At 41.7% G+C, this 17,503-nt stretch overlaps 1 protein-coding gene across 1 annotated transcript in view; it reads right to left on the reverse strand.

Moving 5' to 3' along the window:
• The window catches only part of rtn4rl1a (reticulon 4 receptor-like 1a), a 100,086-nt gene extending 82,797 nt beyond the window's left edge, over window positions 1-17,289 (reverse strand). The window contains exon 1 of the mRNA XM_080508847.1: window positions 17,155-17,289. Within this exon, the coding sequence (XP_080364973.1) occupies window positions 17,155-17,167 (13 nt within the window). The 5' untranslated portion in view covers window positions 17,168-17,289. The remainder of the gene's footprint in view (window positions 1-17,154) is intronic.
• Between the last annotated feature and the right edge of the window lie 214 nt (window positions 17,290-17,503).

Below are 17,503 nucleotides of genomic sequence, written 5' to 3' on the forward strand. Positions count from 1 at the left end.
TATGATGAGCATGAATGCAAATTACATATAAACATGATTTAAAGTCGTTGCATCAGTCTTTTGCGTGTATTCATGTCGTGATAGCAGTTAATTTGCAATCTATTCTGCAATCTTACTGTGGACAAATCACCTGGCCATCACAAGGCAGAATACATCTTTCACAGGCACAACGTGAAATCAAACTGGCTGTGTATTCTTGCTGTGAGGTTGGAGTACTACCCAATTAGTTTATTGAGGATAGAGGCCAGAGACTGCAGAGAAAACACACACGGGGAGAAAATGCAAACTCTGAAGCCAGATTCAAACCAGGGTCTTCTTGCTGTGAGGCATAAGTCTGTACCACTAGTGTGTGAGGAAACGGGCTATAATTGTCTGAATTGACAGAATAAAAAAAAAAAAAAGAATTTAAAGTAGATTCCCGCAGACCTGAAAACAAATAAATCTGACAACTTGAATGGAAAAATAATAAGTGCCAAAAGTGCTGGTTAGGTTTCCACACAGGCATGTGAAATTATTCATAACATGGTAAAAGTGAGAAAACAGAATCAAAATGCATAAGAAAGTGGAAACGGCAACCCATTAAATTGAAAACGCTTGAGGAGAAATGGCGTGTTAAAAGCTGGTTATCTGTGGCCCGCCCTGGTTCACAGAGAGGTAACACGTTCCAGGTGATGAGCCGGGCTGACTCATGAGTGAGCACAAACAACTGAGGTAAGCATCTTTTTCATGGCGCTAATTAAATTTGGGCAAAAGAATGATGGTGCTCCAACTCCGTTATGAGCCTGGTGAGCGGCGCTAAACTCACTATTGGTCACAAGCTGTTGTCTGCGTGGCAGGAGTTTTTCCTCTTCTCCTCACACTTGTGCATCCTGGGTTTTAGGTCATGTTGACAGCTTAAGAAGATTAATGCCGTATTGGTTAAAGGGGGAGAGAGAGTTCAGAGGGTGCGCTGTTGTGAGGTTCACCCTTCCTTCCTCTTACCGCTGTAATGCTCTGTTTGGCTGTGAAGCGAGCACGCGTCCATCTCTGTGTTGTCGCAATCATCCTCTAACAGACCCTAACCCTCAACATTAACTGTGCCGACGCCCACGGAGGCAGATGCTCCAGGGACACGCTTCCCATAAACACCACTTACATAGGACAGCAGCACACCCATAAAGCAGCTCTATCAACAAAGGCTATACCATCCTGACACTTTTATTTAAAGCTCACTATATTTAATGTTGTCTGTCTCAGCACATAAAGTGGCTCCGCGGGAAGATTCGGGTTGGTTCCTACGATATCAACCTGTAATGTTCTGCCCATAATTCAAGAGCAAACGCACCCCTCCGTTGTGAACATGCTGTAAGTGAGATGTTTCATTTCCAGCTACAATCCTCCATTTAAATGATTACTAACATAAAAAAATCAAAGCTCACTGGATAAAGGGGAAATTCACTATGGATTATTACAGCCACTACCTTCAGCCCATCATGCACAAATCATTCCTAATTTGCTGAACATGGAGCCGCCAGCAGCAACGTAGATTTAGCATATTCAATTTAATGCCTTGAAACATATTTTCTGTATTTTAATCACGCCATCAACAAACACAATACACTGAGAACTTTACTTTACGGGCCAGACTTGTTAGAATCCTGTACGAAGCGCGTGAAATTGCAAGTTTCTGCAAAAAAGATTGCACTTTCCATCTGTGTGTGAGCGTTCAAATGAGGGTTTTACATACATCCGGCCCCGTTTGTACCAGAAGATACGCTGGGAGTCTTTTTTATTCATGACAAGAAACCCGATCGAACAGCAGCTTTTTCAAACATGGTGAAAACACACCAATCATAAACAACACAAAGGATTTCAAGTCGTAATTCACATTGTGCATTTATCAGTTAACATAACCTCCTCCCTGTATTTTGTACGATCTGGTACGATCCCATTAGTTTCTTAAAACTTTAGGTGATCAGGTCCTATGTGTTTTAGTGAAACTCAGCTAAAAAAGAAAAAACCCAAATGTTTGAGTTCTATTTTTCAAAAAAAAAAAAAGCTGCAAAAGGCCAGAAAAGGAAAAGCTTGTTGGCCTGGGAAAGAGCGAGTGTCATTCCTAAACTGTGAATTCAATATCATTAAGCTGACTGCAGGTTTGTGCAGTGGTGTGTGTGAATATTAGTGTGAGTACTCATTTGTGACTTCTTCCGTCTCTGTGAAAGTTTGTCTCTGATTACTTTTTTAGTTGTGTTCCAAAAAAAAAAAAAAAAAACCTCCAAGCTCGCTCCAAATAAAAGGCCATCCTGGGACTTATCCGTACAGTGTCCCCAGCTGAGCATCGGATTGTTATATAAGGCTAAGTGTGCACAGAGGGTACACAGACACACACACCCAGACACGCTCTTGCGAATACACGCGCACCGTGTCTCGGTGTTATAATGAGATGCAGACTGAAGACACAAACAAGCTGTGGCAGCAGACAAACAACACTTTCTCACATGTCCCTCATCTCCTGTTTTCTCACATCACTCCATCTTTGTATTTCCGCTCATCGCCCTGGTGCACGCGTCAAACACAGACTCCCACCAAATACTTCATCCAAATTCAGCCATTACATGCGTCAGTGTCTTTGTGTGGTTTGTGCCAGTACTCTTTGTCATGCCAGGCTCATTGTTGGCTTCTTGGTGTTTTGTTGTCCTGAGGGCTATTCTCGGAGTTTAGTCAGGACTTTGATTCGGTATCAGTAAAAACGGAACAGCATGAAGATAGAAGATAGAAGATTGAACAAACTTTTGGATAGTGGAGTGTGTGTGTGTGTGTGTGTGTCACTATAGAGAAAATCATCATTTTTATTTTGTTGAATGCAATGTGTTAAAGGCCAGCCTAAACTTAGGTCCCACTTGCACGACAATGTTTTTAAGTTTAAATAGTGGGTGTCCATCCATCCGTGCTGTTTTGTGAAAATATGCATCGTTTTTGAAATGTTGCTGTGTGAAAGCCATAATTTTCTGAAACGCTGCAAACTGGGTTATTTCATGTCAATCCTCATTTTGACCCCAAATTTTGCGAGAGATTTTTTTATTAGTCATTGTTGCTTGCGCTTATCCTAAATTCAGGCAGTGTTCCAGGCTCTTGATGAAGAGGAAAGCAATGAATGTAAATGTAATACACCTCCCATCTAGCAGAGGAAATAGAAAAAAAGACCAACAATGATTCCGTGAAAGCAATAGAGAGGCTGCCGTCCTCGTTACAAGCGTTTTACACGTCGAGGAAATTGAACTTGTGTTGTTTTTGACTGAGCTTTATTGCATTGTAAAGAGGTTCATTGAGACAACACTGGAAGGGAGACAAGCTCTAATAGCAAGGCGGATCCAAAACACCAGAACAGCTCAAGTCCTTAATGTGATCGAAGCAGAGAAACGCAGAAAGCTGTCGGGATTTTTGTTCCTGCTGAAGGTTACTGCAAAGCAAAGCAGCTTAAAAAAAAACCAAAAAAACATACTTTATTGATTAACCCTTGGGGAAATGACTTCTCTGCATTTAACCCATCCTATTCAAAATTAACATGATTAATTCCACATACTTAGAGCAGTGGGCTGCCACAGAGCGGCATCCAGGGGCCCTAACCTGAAAACCTCCAATTCCTACTACGCTTCCCTAAACTCGAGGCCAGCATGGCCCACAAAGTGTGCACTGTTCCCCAGGGAGGGGGCACACAGGTAATGACCTGATAAGAATAGATACTACACTTGGCCTGAGCCAAAATGCCGAGACGAGGACAGTAAAGTTAAGGTAAGAGTAAGTGTTGGACCAGTGGTAGTTATGGCTGAGTTGAGAAAAGGTCATCAGGAAGTGGATGCAATCATTGCAATGTCCCCAGAAGGCTGAGAAACATTGGGGAGAGATGAGGCGTGCACTGCGCGGGCAGAAATCTGCCATGCTGTCGTTGAAACTGCAACAAATCTTTCCAGGAAATGATACAAAAATATGAAATATCTTATATCATTTCATAAGAACATTTTAGTTTGTGGGCTGAACAATGAATAGTTTTTTGTTGTTGTTTTTTTTAGAACTGCCCTTATATGACTTAATTAAAAAACAAATAATCTAAGGAATTATATAAAATGTGTTTATGCTTATATTACAGCTACAAAAATGTTCCCCTTTTCCGTTTAATCAGAACATAGAGGGTCGTAGACGGAGAAGCAATTAGTAAATCAAACTGCTTGAGTGTGTCTTTAGATGGCGATCCGACTTAAGAGGACGGCTGAGGTGGTCTTAGTGGTGGTGGAGCCCGTGTAATAAGGGTATTTCATTGAAACCGAACTCCGACTGTAAGTATGAGCACCAGTCAGAGGCAGATGGGCTCGTTAATGCAGTGATATAGTTATGTAAGAGACGCTAGAGCTGCCTCTCCTGCCTGTCTATACTGCAGCGAGAGAGAGAGAGAGAGAGAGAGAGAGAGAGAGAGAGAGAGAGAGAGAGAAAGAGAGAGAGAGAGATGGAAAATGTTCGAAAAAAAAGGAAGTCGGCATGTGTCTGTGTGTGTCTGATTATGAACGTTTTGTGTGTGTGTGTGTGTGGGGGGGGGGGAATCTCTGCAGGACAGATTGGACTGATGTGGTAAATCGGGAGGAATTGACTTGTTGTCCGGGGTTTGATGAACTCTTCTTCCTCTTTAACCCATCTCCTTCAATTCCCCACATGCTGAGTAACAACCAATACAGACACTTAACACTTTACTGCACAGAGACATCAGGAAGAAAAGAAAGAAAGAGAGAGAAAGAGAGAGAGAGAGCGACAGCTGCATATCAGACGGCTCCAGGAGTCAAGGGAACGCAGAAAGGCTGCAAAGTAGATTGTGTGCATGCATATTAATACATGTTTTAGGATGCTTGAGCACTCTATATGAGAAGTATTTTCAGGGTCTAGACAAAACAACATAAATAATGAATGAAAATGACTTTTAGCTCTGAAGTAACTCTATGTGCCCCGCTTCACCGTGAATAGCTCGAGCAGCAGGAAGATGAATTACAGCCATTGATAATTATAAGAGAGAAAATACATTTGGGAGTTTTATGTGGAAAGCTCAGTGGAGTCCATATTGCAGGTTGTTTTGTAAAGGTCAAAAGGATGAGTCGATCCATCACAGTAAACAGTCAAAAGGTAGTTACAAAATACATTGCTCACTCCTAAATCTGTGTTTTCCAGGTACATTTGTCCGCATTCACATTATTGTGCGCTTAACAGACAACAAATATACGTATAAAACTTTAATGTTGTTATAAGAAATAAATGTAAACCTGAAGTCACAGGTTTGTTGATGCAGTCATCCATCCTAACAACTTATGAGGTTCTTCTGTAACAACATGTCAGTTTTTAATGAGAAAATAAGTCCATTTTGTAGTTTTACTATTTTCTGTTTACTTGAGAAACGGATTGATTAACTTCTACACGTTCAATTGAGCACAAATCATCATGCAGTTACACAGATCACTGTGATTTTTGTCTTTCATTTAAAAAATAAATAAATATGTTTGTGGACTCAAAGAATAAAGCCATTAAAATCTATAATCGAAGCCTGAAATCTTGGTACAGTTTAAGCTTCATCCCCCACACAAAGATAGTTTAAACTACCTGCTACATCTCATTGAAATGCTGGTTTGATGCTTCCTGTGTATGAAAATCCAGATTGTAAAGTATTTGCCTATTAAGTTATTTAACCATGAATGCTTTCATTTCATTTACATTTAGTTTTAAAACTCATGTTTGCTTCTACCCCTTTTAAATCTTTAACTATTAATACAATCTCTTCTGTTTTTATCGTCTTCAAAATGAAGTATGATTGTTTTCTAAATGTCTTAATTGAAATGCATATCACGCTGCTGTAAGGCACTTTGAATTACCTTGTTTATATCGTCCTCAATGCAGTTTTAATGTCTCCCTAATGTCTTATTTCTAATGTAAATCTACGCTTCTCTGAAGGACTTTATGTCGCCTCGTGTCTGACTGGCACTTTATAAAACATTTGCATTACATAGAATTCGAGCTGTGGATTTTCTTACAAAAGCCCTCTGCATTGGTACCCACATTGCATCAACACAGAGTCCCATTGAAATGATATTGGGAACACAGCCTCAGGCTTGTGGAATAAACAACAGCTAATGCTGCCGTTCTCTCTCGAGCGCAGTCTGGAAACACTACTAATTACACTGTCAGGTTGAAACTCTTTGGGATGTGATTGACAGTTTAGGGAAAGTCTGTAAATTCTGCTAATTGGCAAGAAGCCGATTTTTTTTCACATTTCTAGAAGTGTTTGCGATGATGAATTGACAACTTCAAAAGCTGAAACTTTCACAAGAGTCCTTCCTGTTGTCAAGTAAACACTGGGGTGCAACTCCAGTCCCGCGCGTATGGGACCATGGCTGCTATAAACCGCTAAAACACTAAAAAAACATTTTCCCAGTTACTTTTTATTTGTGTTTGCATTAGTCGTTTGTACTCAGGAGGAGACGGTGGACGTGAAGAGCTGATCAAGAACAGAGGAGGAACGCGCAGCTGTTTGCTCCAAAAAACAACACAACATGCATGGCAATCATGCTGAAAAGAACGTGAGCGCCGCATACCAACAGAGAAGGGATGAGATAAGGAACAAGAAAAGAAGCAAGAGTGAATGTGGCGAGGAGATGGGCTGAGCTGTGTGATCTGCCGAGAGCGAAGAAGCAAGCCCACACTGCTGAGAGCCGAGGACCCCAAACGCCTTATCGGAAACCAAAACAGCGATCAATTATTCAACAGGTACAGAGCGAACCGGCTACAGAGGAGAAGACATGGGAGGAGAGAAGGATTGAAGGGAGTGGGGCGGAAGAGAGATATCCTGCATGGGATTTAGACACAAAGGATTTAGTTCTTCAGGATGCATCATTTGAGAAGCACGCACCGATAAAAGGCGACTTCAGTCCAACTACTGCTTTCAATCTAATACAGGGTGTGATATGTTGGGATGAGGGTCGGATTAATTGGGGGGGGGGGGGGGGGGGGGGCGTTGTTCATTCAAGTTGTGACCAACTTAAATCCCTCCTCCTGGCAATCAGTGCCACTTCACCAGCAGGCCACGCAAGACACATGAAGACAAAATAAAGTGCTGCCACTTGAAAACCGTCCGTAGTTAAAATGTAGCCCTCATTTCTGCCCTGAAGCTTCAATAAGCGCAGCAATGAGGCCTTGTTGGTGAGCGAATCGGAGCTCCACTACCAACACATCGTGCACATTTTGGGAACGTGTCAAAAAAAAGGGAACCACATGATGCATCTTTCAGTTATTCTCGCGTGCACCTGGTCATGTCTGCACTATGTTAGATAAACATCCACATAGATCCACTATGTCTGTATCCTTCTACAGACACTGACCAAACCACTGTGAGTGGGAGCAGCCATGTTGAGATTAGAAATGACTTATAAAGCAAAGAAGTTTTCAGAGAAACTGCGAGCGCTCGCAATCCAATGGCCCTGTTTTTTTTGTTGTTGTTTTTTTATGTAAAGCACTTTTGTCATGAGCTTTTATTTTTATAGAAACATGAGCTTTTAAGTATTTGAATTTGAATCCCTACCCACAACCTTTAAGGCGGTTTAGGGGATTTTGTTTTTAGCTGTTGTGGACTAGGAATTGGGGAAGGAAGCCTGTGACGAGAAGGTCACCAGTTCGATTCCCTGAACCTGCTGTGACATTTAGGTGGAGAATGCAAAAGCCAATACTTGTTTCCACCCTTATCACCGACACTGTGGACCCTCACACAAGACCCTAAAGCCCTCCACTGATCCCTTTGTGCTGCACTGCGGCAACCCACTGCTCCAAAGATGTGTACGGGAGGATTGTTCAAATGGGGAGCAGGAAAGTAACTTAAAATGATACTTTAAAAAAACAAACCTTATCGAGGTGATGGAAGCACTTTAATGGGATTGAGTGAAGGTCCTTAATTTCACAAATAGAAACTCTTTGTGATGTGTAAGCAGGTTTTTAAAAGAATATGACTGTATCCAATCTATATTGTCACGTGGCCTTATAATTCAAACTGTTTCTGTATTGTCTGTGGAGGTAGAGATGCTGCTGGCTCAACCAGTCAAAAAAATCATAAAAAACACAAGTTAGAAACGCGATGGGCTCCCCCAGCGTCAGCTGTCATTCTCCCACTCTCTGCGTGCGCACTCCTCTATCCTCCGGATGAAGTCCGTTTACAAGCAATCACTCATTTTATGCCTGTGTCCATTTTATCTGAGTCTGTCTGGCACTTTATCTGCTGCTCTTCCCTTTTCTCTGCATGTCTGTACCAGCGTCAGTTCAGTCCACAGTGTAACTCCTCTCGGCTGCTCCAGCACTGACATTTTACACTGACGACTCCTGAGGCTCAAACACGCACACACACACACACACACACACACACACGCACGCGCGCACACACACACACACACACATGCACGCGCGCGCGTGGAGTAGCTGCACAAGTAGCTGCTGTTGCCGAGTGAACCTGCAATCACAGACCTTCACGGGGCTCCTGATAGGGAATAACGTCTCATTTGATTGGGCATTTTATTCACATAGGACCTTCCTGCTGAGTGTGCAGCCGGCTCTGAAGGTAAACCACAGAGATTCATGAGCAAATTAATGTGGCATATTTCCCAACAATCCAGCAAAGACTTTACAGCAGTGGCAAATTAAACAAGTAGTATGAGCCTAATTAGAGCAAATGGAGAAATAAATTACTTCTGCTTTGTTTATTGTTTTCTGCAGGTCAGCTGACAGTGTAAAAATGAAACAACTTTACCTTTACAAGGGCAGGCTGGCTCCATAACCTTGCACTTTAACCTAGTAAAACATTAATGAAGGTGCAAAACCAGTGTGTGTATGTGTATGTGTGTTTTATTTTAATGTACAAGTGCATAATAAAGCTTTACTTGGCAGGAAAGTTAGATTAAAACACCAAAGGGGCCATTGTGAAATGCCATTTCATGCCCCGCACTGCATAATTTGTAGCATTTGGTGTTTGTTTATTTAGCATCGAAACAATTTCTGCTAATTAAGTGTTTTTTTTCCCATTGTTGTTTGTGAGACTTCACTAGTTTAGACGCTCGGAGCTGTAAAACATCAGCGTCTGTTAATTATTTTAACGTGGTCACACGTGGTGTGTCCATTGAAAACGCTTTGCGCGTTCTGAAAGAAATCCTTGTGCGACTTAACCATAAAGAAGAATTGAGCAGGCAGACCACACCAGACTCCGGATACAGCAGAAGAAAGGAGCGGTCTGTGACTGACCTTGAGCAAAGGTCATTGATATGCACAGCCGTGTTTGTGTGTGTGTGTGTGTGTGTGTGTGTGTGTGTGTGTGTGTGTGTGTGTGTGTGTGTGTGTGTGTGTGTGTGTGTGTGTGTGTGTGTGTGTGTGTGTGTGTGTGTGTGTGTGTGTGTGTGTGTGTGTGTGTGTGTGGCAACGCATTTCGTCCTCTTCTCCACTGTCACTCGCATTAGAGATGTAATTGATTATCATATGAATTCCAACCCAGTCATCGACTCCCCAGACGATCTCGCCCTCTAATGGAATACATCCACAGGATCTACACAGAGTGCCCTGTTCCTACGTCGTCTCCTAATCTGTAAAATCTGTCCGCTGCCTCGGGACATCAGTGCTGCGAGAGCGAATTTGGATCAATCTCAGCACTCAATTACGCCACCATTTGGTGCTTCACGACCCGAATAAACATTTTGTCACTAATCCATATGTTATTATTATCCACCAAGATAATATCATAGTCACGAGTGAACACACACACACACACACACACACACACACACACACATGCACAGCGAGGCAAAAGAGCAGCAGTGGTCTCTAATTGTACGACTGTAGTCTTGACAATGGCCTGCGGGCAAAATGTATGTGTGCCATAGAAACTGTCAGCACGGAGAGGGAGAGATAGTAAAGACGTGACACTCGTCTTTTCTCAGCCTGTCATCAGATTCTCTGTACGATACTCTGTCTCACAGCATGAGATAAAAGTCTGGATGAGATTAAATTCATGCCAAGAGAAGCAAGTTCAGTGAAGACATTAATTGGAAAGGTTTTCCTTCTTGAACACCCATCCACACATCTTCAATATGCAATTTGTGCTTGTATCAATGTGGAGGCAAACCCTGCTGCCTCCTGCAGGAAGGTTGGGCAAACTGGGTTCATGCAGATGGATAGACAATTACACTTATTACAGATTGAGAGATCAGATTTTTCATTCCGAGAACTCAAAACATGCACAAAAACAACAGGAAAACTCCCAAATGAGATGTCTCAAGCCTGGAATCAGACCGGTGCTTCTGTCATTGTGAGGCAACAGTGCTAACCAGTCTTACATTATTGACATTTTGAATTCTCTGCTCAAGAATTTTGATCTGCATGTTCATGACTCAACGTTTCGGGATGAAGGGCAATTGGATTTCAGACACACACACACACACACACACACACACACACACACACACACACACACACACATACACACACACACACACGCACAGCCATTCTACGAGCCCACGCTCATGAGTAAAAGTGTAATACTGTACATAAAACAATCACATGGTTACCTGGATCAAATTTCTCATTAATTTCAACTCAGGTTGAGCAGAAATGGTAGTTTCATAAAAAGTCAAGAGTATTAAGAGTTGGGCTCGGAGAAAACCGCCGGCCCTCGAGCAAAGCTGAGACTGTATCCTGAATGAACAGCGACTTGCAATTTTACCATCGTATATTGATATTGATCTGTGAATTTCAGTACAGAGCTGAAGCTCATTATAGATTATCATGGCGGACAGTAATTCCACAGAACATTTTTGGGCGTCAGATATTGGAAATTTTTCGAGGATCATAGTATTTATATATATATATTTCATATATATCCACTGATGGGGCCAAGAATAAAAGTGAGAAGATGAAATCGTATCAAGAAGTCATGATAAGAAGAAAAGAGGAGGAGACAGTGATGTACCTTTAAAAGCTGAAGTTATGAAATCATGCTGTCAGCCATCTAGATTGAACTTATGTGACTCAAACTCATAAAAACCACCGACCCTATGTACCACTGCTCGCTCGCTGCAGTGTGGTTCAGAGGATGGTGAGGAATGAAAGCATCAAACTTTGTTTACCTCCCAACTCGATCAATTTATAACACAAACATAATAAACAGAGGAAGATTCATCGTGACTTCCACCTCCCCAGGGCATTGTTTTTCCTCATGTTCGCTGCAAATAAACATCCATAAATTAAACCATTAATCACTGGAGGAAAGGCACCCATCAGATCTTGCATGAGAATCACAGCATTTGAACATGTAGTGGTTAGCACTGTCGCCTCACAGCAAGATAACCTGGCTTATCTAACAGTTCTCTCTCTGTGGAGTTTGCTTTTGTCCTCTTTCTGTTTTTTTATTATGGTTTTTTTTATGAGCTGTCCAACCTGGTGTGCACCCTGCGTCTTAATCAACGTCTGTTCGGACACACACTTTGTCAGCAGGGGCGGCAGAATCTGAATGGATGTATGGAAAAGTGCTCGTCTGTGTCGGCGTCAGCCATTAATACTCATCTGTGGTTACAGTCCATCCATCCATATTCTATAACACTTCATCCTGTGCTGGGTGCTGGAGACCAATCCCAGACACAAAGACAACCATACACACTCGTACAGTCACTCCACACGGAAGGGCCCGGCCAGAATTTGAACCCCTGACCTTCTCACTCTGAGGCGAGTGTGTACAAAAACAGAAATATAACTACCATGTTTTCTGGAATAGGAGTCAGATTTTGTTTCTTATTTTTGTTTGGCTGGTAATGCTACTTTTGCTAAGAAACAGCTTGTATATCAAAAAACAATAACATACTACCTGGGACCACCAAAGCTCCATTTCAACCATATTCAACTGACAGTGCAGGTAAAATGTTGCCAAGAAGAAAAAAGTTACAGAATTAGAACTGAATGTCATAAAATATGCAAATAAAATCTGAACCGATTAGCAGGAAGCATTTGTGAAAAGTAAATAAATGTATCTTATGTGACTTATATATGTTTTTATTTCTTCTTTACTATACATTTTTACATTTAAAGTGCGACTTATAATCTGGAAAATATGGTACATATAATTGTTAATTTGTCAGACTTCTCTATTAATAAGTTGAATTGTCAACAAATTGAAAAAAAATACTCCATAAAAATCACTGTTGCGACATTCTAAGACCCATTTTCCCACAAATATTATGGAAGGAGTAACATTCCATCTATATTAGCAAACGATTGGATTCAAGTAAAAGCATCAGTTTTATACAAGACAATCACAATTCAAAGATTCATACCTTTGTTGCATTAACCTACATAAATCCAAACACCTCTATTTCTTCCAACTATCAGCATATAAATCATTTCTCCAGCCCGTTTGGCAAACGTTTGAATCCTGACTCTGTTCTAACTGTGATTCTTGAGCCATCTGTCCTTCACAGCGATCCAAAGATATTTCTGATCAATAGAGCTGATTCACCCCCCGAGACTAAAGATGCTTTTGACACATTTCTTACTTGTGCTCGCTGGCTTTGGCAATAATGTTGTTTACTGAACCAAATCATCGGCTTACCTCTGTTTGAATGGACAAGAAGTCAATTAAATATGCAAAAGACTAAGAAAAGGAAGCAAAAAGAGGGGATGCTTCTTTCCTGGATGGATATCAAAGCTTTGTACGTTTCCTTTATAAAGACCATTTTAAAACTATGATTACTTGACTCTAAGCCTGACAAGGACAAACAGATCTGATGAAAGCCGACTTTGTCCAGATACGAGAGAGGAATTAGAAGAAATGTACCAAACTTGTCTGCAGATGCTCTGCAGCAACAAGTGTTGAAATCTTGATGCTTTGTAAACCTTCAAACCAGCAGCCAGTGATCAATACGGCCATCAGTTTCAACACGAAGGTCACCAACTCAGTTCACAATTGAAAAAAAAAAAGTGGAGTGTGCTTCCACTCCCGAGGTATTTCTGAAAAGGTTTTTTTTTTTTGGGGAGTGTTTGTCCTTCAGATTTGAAAAAAAAACCCATCACTTTAGCTTCTTGGACCTCGCTGTGAGACATGATTAGAATGGGGGTCAAACTTGTGAAATGATGATCATAATTAATTTTAAACAGCTCAGTTTGAACTGGAGCAGACCAGATCAGTAAAATCTCAAAAATATAACCTATTAATCCCAACTTTTTACAACATGTTGTAAACTTAAGAAAACATTTCAAAATACATTGAAATGTCCACAGATCTTCTCCTATAGCTGTTGCATTATACATGTTTTTACAAACTCACCCTGACCTCATGGCTGTCGGGCATCACCAGTATCTCGGTGTGGTGTCCATTACTCTTTAATCAATGGTTGCTTTGAGATTTGTACTAATTTATTGGTGGTTTGGCCGGATCGCAGCCTTATGGGCCTTATGTTTGACACCCCTGATCTAACTACAAGATTTACTGCTTTCTGATGTTCAGCTTTGGGTGAAAGTGTCTATATGACCTCTACGCTTATTGAAATATTGAGACATTTCATAGTCATGTTAGGTATAGAAGAAAATGTAAAACCTGACGCAGGTATTAGAAGATGAACAGATTCAAATGTGAAATCTGTTCATCTTTTAGTACCTGCTTCAGGTTTGATTTATCAAGGTGCTTTGTCGTACAAAGTGACTAAACAACAATGAGGTTTACAATAATAATTGTTATTTGCATTTTGCAATAGTATGTGTATTATATTGGGTTGCATGGCGCTCCTCACATCAAGACATTCCCCAGGTTCGGTTCACATTTGGAGGGCTTTCTGTGTGTTTGCAAGTATATCCTGTGTGTGCATGAGTTTATTTGCTCAGTCTAAAAATGTGCATTTGGGGTTAATATGGAGCTCCGACTTGCCTGTATGTATTGTCTCTCTGTGCTTTTCCTGAGATGGACTCCTTTTCCCTGCGTTCACTAGACATATTACTACCCTAACCTTAGATTTGGCAAGTGGTACAGAAGATGGACACATGACTGACAAAAATAAACCAGAAGATGTAAAAGTTGTAGCCACAGGTGTTGGTCCTGATGTGAAAAATGTCCCATGCTCTTGGATTTTGGTTTCAGTTTCTGAAAAATGGATTCGATTGATCAAAAACAAATCCTCTGTTTAACTCTTGATAAAAATGTGCTGTAATCGCAAGCCAACAGGTGAATAAACATTATTTATGAGTGATTTCCAGTAAAAGAAACACTCTTTTTTTGTTGTTGTTTTTTTTAAATCTGAGGATTTTAGTTGACAATGTCACTGTATACCACTGTGATGGACTGCAGATAAAATAATAGACACGCAATAAGTTAGGAGAAGGAGAAGCAAAGTCAAGTAAGGGAAACAGATCCAGCTTCAAACAAGCTGGGAAACAAAGCTCCGGCAGCTTCCCAAAAGCAGCCAGCTCGTAGCCACTCAGCCTGCCAGGCCTCTCTTCCCTCAAACTGAAGCTGGCAGCAGGAGCTGGCCAAGCAGAGAGATAGAGAGAGGGAGGGAGAGAGAGTTTTCATTACACAAAAACACTTATCCTCCTCTCCTCATTCGCTCTGTCTTGTTTTATCCCGCCGCAGAGAGATACTGTGGGTAAAGGTGACAGACATAGATAACTGTATCTCATGCAGACTGCACAATTACTCAGAATTTGTTTCATTTTTTTTTTTATCATTGTGACAAGCTCATATTTGTAGGAGGAGATACAAAGCAACGCATCAGCCGTCACCGTTGCTTTTTTGCTGCGTGTGCGGGGTGGGTGCTATCCATCTGAAATTACAGGAAGATTAAAATTAAAGCTTCCCTCAAGCCAGCAATCTCTCCCAGTCTCTCCTTTTGTTATGTCATACACACACACACACACACACACACACACACACACACACACACACACACACACACACACTATGACAGCACTAATCAGCCCTCTGTCAACCCCATTAGGTCCGACCCTTAATGAGGAGATCGCCCAGCTTGTGCCCTGGCTCGGGCCAACCGAGTGAGCTAATAGATTATGATGTGCATGTGCACGGACGTATGCGTGTGCAAGCATCCTTTCTCTGCGTTGGGCCGCATTGAAATGACAAATGACAGACTTCCAGCGTCTCCATTAAAGAATGCCTTTCTATTATGTTCTCGGGGTTCAGTCAGCCGTGCACCGCGCTCGTCACAAAACAGTCCTCTGACAAGCTGCCTTCCCCTCCACGTTCACTGTTGTTTTTAGGGGGGCGATTGGCAGATGAGTCACCACCACTGCACGCTAAAAATACTTCTTTTTGAACTGTCTGTTTGTGTGTGTGTGTGTGTGTGCGTGCGTGTGTGGTTTAATGTCATTGCGGCGTATGACTGTTTCACCGGGTGTTTTCCTTTAACATGGAAGGTAAATGAGTGAAATGCTTGCTTGTATTTATAAATGTGCACTGTTGATGGTGATTAGACAGATAAAAGGCTGTTAGGTGAGATTGAAGCAGGGTCGCCAGGTTTGCCAGTTTCCCAAGGAATTGAGCTACTTTTGAAGCGTTGCCAGGTTGGGTTTTGGTCTGCGGGTTGGGCTTGGCAGACCTATTTTGAATGCAAATTACATAAATAATATCTGTGAATGAAGGTGCAGAACTGGCTTGTTTACGTTAGCCCAAATGTCTCACCTATTCCAAAAAAAATCTTACACTTTATAAAAGCATTGTTTAATATAAATATTCACATTGAGCATCCAAATCAGATTTAGCTGACACATTTTTAGATGGATACAGTCCCAGTAATATGCTGCAAATAATTATAGATTACTTTTTTTTTGCCATAGTTAAAAGAATATGTAGTTTAGAAAAAAAAAATCTCTTTAACCATTTCTCAGCCAAGTGACCATTTCTAGCAATTACTGTTTTTCTTCTTGTCTGGTGCAAGTCTCAGTTCATGTCAGCTTTAAACATATGTCCAATGTAGATCATATTTAGAATCCTTTGTAATTCTATTGTAGGATAGTGAGATTCACTCATATGTATAGCATGTTTTACAGAAATTCTGAATAATCTGTCACATATTTTTAACGAAAAACGACAAAATATGGATAATTGATTTTTCTAGATTTAAAGATGATAATTTGAGTCTCAAACTTTTGCAGTCTATGATAGTATTCAGATGATAAAGGGTTAATACTGGCCCACTGAATTATTATTGCGCTAGTTTGTAATTGTAATACAGCAGCACTGTTGGACTTCCCAAGCACACGTACGTGGTCTCATGTATATCACAATTCAGATATTGGGCTGGTTTATTTTTGCATTGCTGTTGTGGCTGGTTTTGTGGGTGGTGGTGGTGGTGGTGGTGGTGTGTGTGTGTGTGTGTGTGTGTGGGGGGGGGGGGGGGGGGGGGCTTTCGATACAGACAAGGTCAATGTGGTAAAAACTTAATACTTCTCTCGCCACAACACAGCAGCGTGTCAGTGTCGGTGTAAACATCGGGCGGTTGCTGCGTGCTGTGATGGTGTTTTACTCCCTGTGGACCCCCCCGGGAGGAGTATGGGGGGGGGCACCATGTCCCTCACTGCAGACACAAGTCAAAATACACCTCTCACCTGTTTCGGCTCAGTGTCTCTTTTTTTGTTTGCCCCCCCAACACCACCACCACCACCATTACGCGCACACGCGTAACTGTGCGCAAATGTGTGAAACTTCACCCACAAATGCTGAAATCGTGAACTTTTTCCACTTTTTTACCACTTTTTTTTTTTTACCCATCTCATCCACTCTGTCTTATTCCTTCTTCTGAACCACGCGCGCGCGCGCCGTCCTCGTGTATCCAAGTCACAACAAACTGCAGTGCGGCAGCGCTTCGCTATTTTAAGAATCATTTTTACATGAAGGAGATAAATATTTAATTTGCCTCTCCAGCCCTGACCGCCAGAGCGAATAATGGGCGACTGGGAAGTTGCTAAAGGTGGGGGGGGGACTGTGAGACGCATCTGCAACTCAATTTCGCCACATTAAAAAAACACAAAACAAACATACCACAAGGATTTGTAGAAACTGTCACACACATACACACATTTCGACACTGTAATGAAACAGCAGCTCGGTCCTGTTCCTACCTCGCCTGAACATGTTGGCAGCGGCTTGTTTGGACCGTCTAGTCGTCTCTGAGCTGGAGTATCATCCTTGTGCGCGTCCAGAGCCGTTCACTTGATTCCCTTTCACCGCACTTCTCTCCTCGGTGGCTGTTTTTCTTTCAATCAAATGAGGACAAAGAAGGAGGAATATAGAAGATCCGAACCAAGTTCTCCCCCTTCAGTGAGTCAGATGTCACGGGATTTTAAAAAAACAAACCCCACCTTGTCCCGTCCCGACACGCTCAGGTGTGTTTGAGGCGACCTCAACTCACCGTCATCTGCCGTTAATGACGCCGGGAACAAGCTCTCACTTCATGAGACCAGATTCAAT

Source organism: Blennius ocellaris (assembly GCF_963422515.1).
Source record: "Blennius ocellaris genome assembly, chromosome: 14".
Lineage (NCBI taxonomy): Eukaryota > Metazoa > Chordata > Actinopteri > Blenniiformes > Blenniidae > Blennius > Blennius ocellaris.